Source organism: Melanerpes formicivorus, unplaced genomic scaffold (assembly GCF_026170545.1).
Source record: "Melanerpes formicivorus ecotype bairdi unplaced genomic scaffold, bMelFor1.0.p_v2 SCAF_8, whole genome shotgun sequence".
NCBI lineage: Eukaryota > Metazoa > Chordata > Aves > Piciformes > Picidae > Melanerpes > Melanerpes formicivorus.
Window position 1 is genome coordinate 27,751,239 of NW_027142360.1, and position 8,078 is coordinate 27,759,316.

Genomic DNA, 8,078 nt, shown 5'->3' on the forward strand with positions numbered 1-8,078 from the left:
CAAGCCCCAGGGCAGGAGCAGCAGGAGGGTGAGGAGGGGTGGAGCAGATTCCTGCCAGCCCCAGGCCTTCAAATCTCCCTTTGCACTGGACAGTACAAACCTGAGCAGCCACTGCCAGGGGAATGCTGCTGCTGTGGGGACAGAGCCTCTGCCAGCACAGCCACAGCCCAGGATCTCCGTGGGACGAAGGCTTGCCAGGGGCTCCGTCCTCTCCCTCTTCCCCAGGCTTTCCCCCACGGCAACACACCGAGGCAGAGCTGTCAGAGGAGGCTTTTATTTGGCTGGCAAGCAGTGCAGAGAGGATGTGCAGCGCCAGGCAGGGGAGGGCTGCTGCTGCTGCTGCTGCTGTCACTGGCTGGCTGCTGCGGGCGGCACCCACTCCTGCACCTTCCTGCGGGTGGTGGAGTAGGGCACGTACTGCCCGGGGGTGCCGCTCAGGTTGAACTGGTGTGTCTCCCAGATGAACTTCCGAGCCACGGGAGGGTGGGTGGTGGGAGGCTCCTCTGTCATGCAGTGCAGCCAGCGGTGCCTGGGGAGAGAGGCACAGACACTGCCGCTCAGCAGGGGCTGCGCGCCCGCCCCGGCCCGACCCCCGCGGGGCCTCTGCCCAGCACACCCTCGGTGGCTGTGGGCACTGCAGCTCAGAGTGGCTCTGAAGGAGGCTCTGAAGGAGGCCAAAGAGCATCCTGGGGCAGATCAGAAGGGCTGTGGTGAGCAGCCCCAGAGAGGTTCTCCTCCCGCCCCGCTCTGCCCTGCTGAGGCTGCAGCTGGAACGCTGTGTCCAGGTCTGGGCCCCTCAGCTCCAGAAGGGCCTCAGGGGAGTGCTTGAGGACAGACAGAAAACAGCACTGACTGCACTGAAGGTCATTTTGAACCAAAACTGAGTAGAGAGTCTGCCCATGTACTCCCCAGATGCTCTCAGGAGAGACAGTTCAGGAGCTGAGGTAGCCCACCCCAGGCACGGCACCCAGCATGCAGCACAGAATGAAACAGGCAAGGTGCCCCAGTGACCAGCCCCCCACAGCACCTCCTCAGGCCACCTCCCACTGCTGCCTGGGCCACCTCCCACTGCTGCCTGGGCCAACAGCACTGCAGGTCCAGACACTCAGAAATTCACAGCATGGCTTGGGCTGGAAGGGATCCACAAGCTCATCCAGCCCCGACCCCCTGCCATGGGCAGGGACCCCTCCCAGCAGCCCAGGCTGCTCAGGGCCTCATCCAGCCTGGCCTTGGACACCTCCAGGAAGAGGACATCCACAGCAGCCTCCCTGGGCAGCCTGTGCCAGGGTCTCTAAAACCAGGCCTCACATTTACTGTGTGTGCAGAAAGAAACCTGAGTGGATTTCCATCCTTTAAAGCATCTTGTGTCACAAGCTGGTTGTTTTGCTGCTCTGGGTGTTGGGGGTCTGGGTGGGTTGGCTGGTCTGGGTGCTGGGGCTCTGGGTGGGCTGGTCTGGGTGCTGGGGCTCTGGGTGGGCTGGTCTGGGTGCTGGGGCTCTGGGTGGGCTGGTTTGGGTGCTGGGGCTCTGGGTGGGTTGGTTTGGGTGCTGGGGCTCTGGGTGGGTTGGTTTGGGTGCTGGGGCTCTGGGTGGGTTGGTTTGGGTGCTGGGGCTCTGGGTGGGTTGGTTTGGGTGCTGGGGCTCTGGGTGGGTTGGTCTGGGTGCTGGGGCTCTGGGTGGGCTGGTCTGGGTGCTGGGGCTCTGGGTGGGTTGGTTTGGGTGCTGGGGCTCTGGGTGAGCTGGTCTGGGTGCTGGGGCTCTGGGTGAGCTGGTCTGGGTGCTGGGGCTCTGGGTGGGTTGGTTTGGGTGCTGGGGCTCTGGGTGGGTTGGTTTGGGTGCTGGGGCTCTGGGTGGGTTGGTTTGGGTGCTGGGGCTCTGGGTGGGTTGGTCTGGGTGCTGGGGCTCTGGGTGGGCTGGTCTGGGTGCTGGGGCTCTGGGTGGGTTGGTTTGGGTGCTGGGGCTCTGGGTGGGTTGGTTTGGGTGCTGGGGCTCTGGGTGGGTTGGTTTGGGTGCTGGGGCTCTGGGTGGGTTGGTTTGGGTGCTGGGGCTCTGGGTGGGTTGGTTTGGGTGCTGGGGCTCTGGGTGGGCTGGTTTGGGTGCTGGGGCTCTGGGTGGGCTGGTCTGGGTGCTGGGGCTCTGGGTGAGCTGGTCTGGGTGCTGGGGCTCTGGGTGAGCTGGTCTGGGTGCTGGGGCTCTGGGTGGGTTGGTTTGGGTGCTGGGGCTCTGGGTGGGCTGGTTTGGGTGCTGGGGCTCTGGGTGGGTTGGTTTGGGTGCTGGGGCTCTGGGTGGGTTGGTTTGGGTGCTGGGGCTCTGGGTGGGTTGGTCTGGGTGCTGGGGCTCTGGGTGGGCTGGTTTGGGTGCTGGGGCTCTGGGTGAGCTGGTCTGGGTGCTGGGGCTCTGGGTGGGCTGGTTTGGGTGCTGGGGCTCTGGGTGGGCTGGTTTGGGTGCTGGGGCTCTGGGTGGGTTGGTTTGGGTGCTGGGGCTCTGGGTGGGTTGGTTTGGGTGCTGGGGCTCTGGGTGGGTTGGTCTGGGTGCTGGGGCTCTGGGTGGGCTGGTTTGGGTGCTGGGGCTCTGGGTGAGCTGGTCTGGGTGCTGGGGCTCTGGGTGGGCTGGTTTGGGTGCTGGGGCTCTGGGTGGGCTGGTTTGGGTGCTGGGGCTCTGGGTGGGTTGGTTTGGGTGCTGGGGCTCTGGGTGGGTTGGTTTGGGTGCTGGGGCTCTGGGTGGGCTGGTCTGGGTGCTGGGGCTCTGGGTGGGTTGGTTTGGGTGCTGGGGCTCTGGGTGGGTTGGTTTGGGTGCTGGGGCTCTGGGTGGGTTGGTTTGGGTGCTGGGGCTCTGGGTGGGCTGGTCTGGGTGCTGGGGCTCTGGGTGGGTTGGTTTGGGTGCTGGGGCTCTGGGTGGGTTGGTAGTTTTGGTCAGCTGGCTGGCTGGGGTTTTGATCTCCTGCTTTGCACAAGCCACCAGGGAGGCAGAGTGGGATCAGCAGGCTGCAGGACTCACCACTCAGGGGGCACCATGCTTCCATCCACCTCCCAGAAGGTGTTCTTGCCGTTCATCTCCTCGGTGTAGATGACCCATCTGTGCCTGCCTGCACACAAACACTGCATCAGCCCCTGCAGAGGCTTCACCAAGCCCCCAGCAGAGTGCTTTGCCCACAGGGATGCCAAGGCAGGGCAGCTTGGGGTTTTCCCATGCCTTTCTCTTCCCACTGCACTTCCCATGGCTGAGCTGGATGCTTTCACAGGGACACAAACATCAGCTCCTGGGTAAGTAACAGCAAACAGAAGCTGATAAGGTAATCACCACCCTCCCTGTGCAGAGCTCCCTCCTGATGCCCAACCTACCTCTGCCCTGCTCCAGTTCCAAACCACTGCCCCTGGGCCTATCCCCACAGCCCCTTCTGAGCAGTCCCTCCCCAGCCCCTGCAGATACTGAGATGCAGCTCTGAGGTCTCCCTGGAGCCTTCTCTTCTCCAGGCTGAACAGCCCCAGCTCCCCCAGCCTGTCCCCACAGGGGAGGCTCTGCAGCCCTCTGACCATCCTGGTAGCCTCCTCTGGACCCACTCCCTCAGGCCTCTGTCTCTGTCGTGTTGGGGGCCCCAGAGCCAGCCACAGCCCTGCAGGTGAGGCCTCAGAAGATGCTAAAGCAGCTCCCTGAGCCCCCTGCCCCAGCCAGGCAGGCAGCCCCCAGGCTGGGCAGGCAGCCCCCAGGCTGGGCAGGCAGCCCCCAGGCTGGGCAGGCAGGAGGTGCCCAGCAGCACACTCACCAAAGAAGTTTCTCTTGTCCTCGTAGTACCTGTTGCCGTACTTGTCGGTTCCCACCAGCGTGCCAGTCTTCAGGTCATTCACCCTGGGGGGCCAGGACAGCACTGCTCTTACAGGGAAGCTGGGACAGGGGCTTCAGAGAGCCACAGCATGGCTTGGGCTGGGAGGGACCTTAAAAACCATCCAGTGCCAGCCCCCTGCCATGGGCAGGGACCCCCCCACCAGCCCAGGCTGCTCAGGGCCTCATCCAGCCTGGCCCTGAGCACCTCCAGGGAGGGACAGCCACAGCCCCCCTGGGCAAGCTGTTTCTTAGGGGCTGTTAAAAACCTGTAAGGAAAACTCCTACAGACACATGTGTGAAGCTACTCAAGAAACCCTCTCCAAGCCTGAGGGATCCAAACACAATCAGCACTCCCTGCAGCTCTGGCAGCAAGGCTCCCACTGAGGGGAGAACAGCAGCCACAGAGAGAGGCTCTGGGGAGCCACTGCTCCTTTAGCAGCTCTTTGCAGGGGAGATGAAGCACCTCTGCTGCACAGCACAGCACAGCACAACACCCACACAGCCTCAAGTACCACGGAAGAGAGGCCCAGAGGCAGGCCAGGGCACTTTGCAGGTGTCACCATTCTTCTCAACTCCTCATTGCCACCACTGCAGTTGAGAGCTGCCATGGGCAGGGCCAGCACTGAAGCAGCTTCAGAGAGCTCACAGCGCAGGGTGGGCACTGCCCTCCAGCAGAGGAGCAGCAACATTTTAAGCCACTGGAGTGCAGGCTGAACTCTTCACATTGCCCACCTCTAGCTTGAGTGGAACCCTGAAAGATGCAAACACTGACCTGCCACCCCTGGAGGCTGGCACTGCCCCAGGTAAGGTGCAGAGCACTTCAGGCACAGAGCATGCCCTCACAGCCCTGTGCCCACCAACAACTCAACTGAGCCCGTGGTTTGCACTCTGGTAACAGCACCTTGCAGTGGCTGAGGTGCTCTCTCACCCCACACCTGCACCTCTCCTCTCTGCTGGCATTCATCCCCAGCAGCATCACACAGGGAAAGTTTACTCTCCCAGGTTCTAAGTCATCAAGGACCTGAACACAAAGAGCACATCAGGGAACGTGCAGCTGCTCCTGGCTGGGAGCAGCTTCAGTCGGGCAGCGCCACAAGGCAGAGCTCCCCTCTCAAGGCACAGCTCCCCTCTCAAGGCAGAGCTCCCCTCTCAAGGCACAGCTCCCCTCACAAGGCACAGCTCCCCTCACAAGGCACAGCTCCCCTCACAAGGCAGAGCTCCCCTCTCAAGGCAGAGCTCCCCTCACAAGGCACAGCTCCCCTCACAAGGCACAGCTCCCCTCTCAAGGCACAGCTCCCCTCTCAAGGCAGAGCTCCCCTCTCAAGGCACAGCTCCCCTCACAAGGCACAGCTCCCCTCTCAAGGCACAGCTCCCCTCACAAGGCAGAGCTCCCCTCTCAAGGCACAGCTCCCCTCACAAGGCACAGCTCCCCTCTCAAGGCACAGCTCCCCTCACAAGGCAGAGCTCCCCTCACAAGGCACAGCTCCCCTCTCAAGGCACAGCTCCCCTCACAAGGCACAGCTCCCCTCTCAAGGCACAGCTCCCCTCACAAGGCAGAGCTCCCCTCTCAAGGCAGAGCTCCCCTCTCAAGGCAGAGCTCCCCTCACAAGGCAGAGCTCCCCTCTCAAGGCAGAGCTCCCCTCTCAAGGCAGAGCTCCCCTCACAAGGCAGAGCTCCCCTCTCAAGGCACAGCTCCCCTCTCAAGGCACAGCTCCCCTCACAAGGCACAGCTCCCCTCTCAAGGCACAGCTCCCCTCTCAAGGCACAGCTCCCCTCTCAAGGCAGAGCTCCCCTCACAAGGCACAGCTCCCCTCTCAAGGCACAGCTCCCCTCACAAGGCACAGCTCCCCTCTCAAGGCACAGCTCCCCTCTCAAGGCACAGCTCCCCTCTCAAGGCACAGCTCCCCTCACAAGGCAGAGCTCCCCTCTCAAGGCACAGCTCCCCTCTCAAGGCAGAGCTCCCCTCTCAAGGCAGAGCTCCCCTCGCAAGGCACAGGAGCGGCGTGCTGGGATGAAAGGGAGCAAATGTCGTGCGGGCGAGGCTCTGTGCTCGGGGAGCAACGTCCCCAGCCGTGCCCACAACGAGTGGCTGCAGGGAGCTCTGCAGAAAACGCCTCCGGGGCCACCCCCAGCTGGGCACAGCCCAGGGCTGCCACTGCTGCCACACAGCCAGGCGCAGGGGTGGGAGTGCCAGAGGTCCACTTCCACCCCTGGGCTCCAGCACCGGCGCAGCTTTCGGCTCTGCACACCGGGCGGTCCATGGGGGCTGCCAGCGAGCTGAGCCGAGGGAGAGCACAGCCGGTGGGGCCAGCACGGCGGCAGGAGGGCGGCAGGAGGGCGGCAGGAGCACGGCAGGAGCACGGCAGGAGGCTGCGGCACCTCGGAAGGACCGAGCCTGGGTCCCGGGAGAGCCTGCCCGAGCGATGCCGGCGGCTCGGCACCGGGGGGCATGCGGTGCCTGAAGGGAGAGAGCGTCCGGAGCCTGCCAGGGGAGCGCTGTGCCCAGTGCCCGCTGCTGCCAGGGGAGCGCTGTGCCCCCCCAGTGCCCCCCCAGTGCCCGCTGCTGCCAAGGGAGCGCTGTGCCCCCCTAGCGCCCCCTGCTGCTGCCAGGGGAGCGCTGTGCCCAGTGCCCGCTGCTGCCAGGGGAGCGCTGTGCCCCCCTAGCGCCCCCTGCTGCCAGGGGAGCGCTGTGCCCAGTGCCCACTGCTGCCAGGGGAGCGCTGTGCCCCCCCAGTGCCCGCTGCTGCCAGGGGAGCGCTGTGCCCCCCCAGTGCCTGCTGCTGCCAGGGGAGCGCTGTGCCCCCCCCAGTGCCCGCTGCTGCCAGGGGAGCGCTGTGCCCCCCTAGCGCCCCCTGCTGCCAAGGGAACGCTGTGCCCAGTGCCCGCTGCTGCCAGGGGAGCGCTGTGCCCCCCCAGTGCCCGCTGCTGCCAGGGGAGCGCTGTGCCCCCCCAGTGCCCCCTGCTGCCAGGGGAGCGCTGTGCCCCCCCAGTGCCCGCTGCTGCCAGGGGAGCGCTGTGCCCCCCCAGTGCCCGCTGCTGCCAGGGGAGCGCTGTGCCCCCCCAGTGCCCCCCCAGTGCCCGCTGCTGCCAGGGGAGCGCTGTGCCCCCCCAGTGCCCGCTGCTGCCAGGGGAGCGCTGTGCCCCCCCAGTGCCTGCTGCTGCCAGGGGAGCGCTGTGCCCCCCCCAGTGCCCGCTGCTGCCAGGGGAGCGCTGTGCCCCCCTAGCGCCCCCTGCTGCCAAGGGAACGCTGTGCCCAGTGCCCGCTGCTGCCAGGGGAGCGCTGTGCCCCCCCAGTGCCCGCTGCTGCCAGGGGAGCGCTGTGCCCCCCCAGTGCCCCCCCAGTGCCCGCTGCTGCCAGGGGAGCGCTGTGCCCCCCCAGTGCCCGCTGCTGCTAGGGGAGCGCTGTGCCCAGTGCCCGCTGCTGCCAGGGGAGCGCTGTGCCCCCCCAGTGCCCCCCCCAGTGCCCCCCCAGTGCCCCCCCAGTGCCCGCTGCTGCCAGCGGCCTCCTCTTGACGCCTGGCCCCGCAGCGCTCCCGCTCGGCCTGAGCCACGGCCCGGGCAAGGCGGCCATGCCCCGCTCAAGGTGACCCCGCGGGGCGGCGGGAGGGGCGCGGGGAGCGGTCCCGCCGGGGGCTGCGGGCGCGGCCGGCCCCTCCTTACCTCAGCAGCTGCAGCAGGGCGCCGCGGACGCCGCCGTGCCCGCCCAGGTGCTTCAGCGCCCGCCGCAACACCTGCACGTACTCCGCCATCTTGGGGCGGCGCCGCTCCTGCTCCGCCCCGCCCCTGCCCGCAGCCCCGCCCCTGCCCGCAGCCCCGCCCCTGCCCGCCGCCCCGCCCCTGCCCCGCGGCCGCCCCGCCCCTGCCCCGCGGCCGCCCCGCCCCTGCCCCGCGGCCGCCCCGCTCCTGGCCGCGGGAGGGCTCTGGCGGCTGCCCGGCTGGCCGCAGCTGCGGGGGGCTGCCCGCACCGCCGGGACGCGGCGTGTGGCGCCGGCTTGGGCCTGGCCCAGCCCCGAGAAGGGGCAGGGAGGGAGCTGACCTCCTGTTGAAGTGCACGCTCCCGGGGTCCGGCTTGTAGCACGTGTTCCTTGTCCCACTGCGGGGCACCACCACACGGAGCCTGGCACCTTCACCCTGGCACCTTCACCCTGGCACCCACCTCCCAGATGGTTACAGGCAGTGACCAGATCCCCCTTCAGCCTCCTCTCCCACCGGAACAGCCCCAGGGCTCTCAGCCTCTCTTCACAAGAGAGATGTTGG

At 66.8% G+C, this 8,078-nt stretch overlaps 1 protein-coding gene across 1 annotated transcript; it reads right to left on the reverse strand.

Moving 5' to 3' along the window:
- Positions 1–258: 258 nt before the first annotated feature.
- NDUFA12 (NADH:ubiquinone oxidoreductase subunit A12) lies at positions 259–7,613 on the reverse strand. Its single transcript, XM_068142849.1, has 4 exons — positions 7,482–7,613; positions 3,763–3,845; positions 2,997–3,084; positions 259–529 (listed from the first exon to the last, which is right to left on the reverse strand). Exons 1-4 carry the CDS (start codon positions 7,568–7,570, stop codon positions 349–351), a joined length of 441 nt encoding a protein of 146 aa, XP_067998950.1. The 5' UTR covers positions 7,571–7,613; the 3' UTR covers positions 259–348.
- Positions 7,614–8,078: the final 465 nt, after the last annotated feature.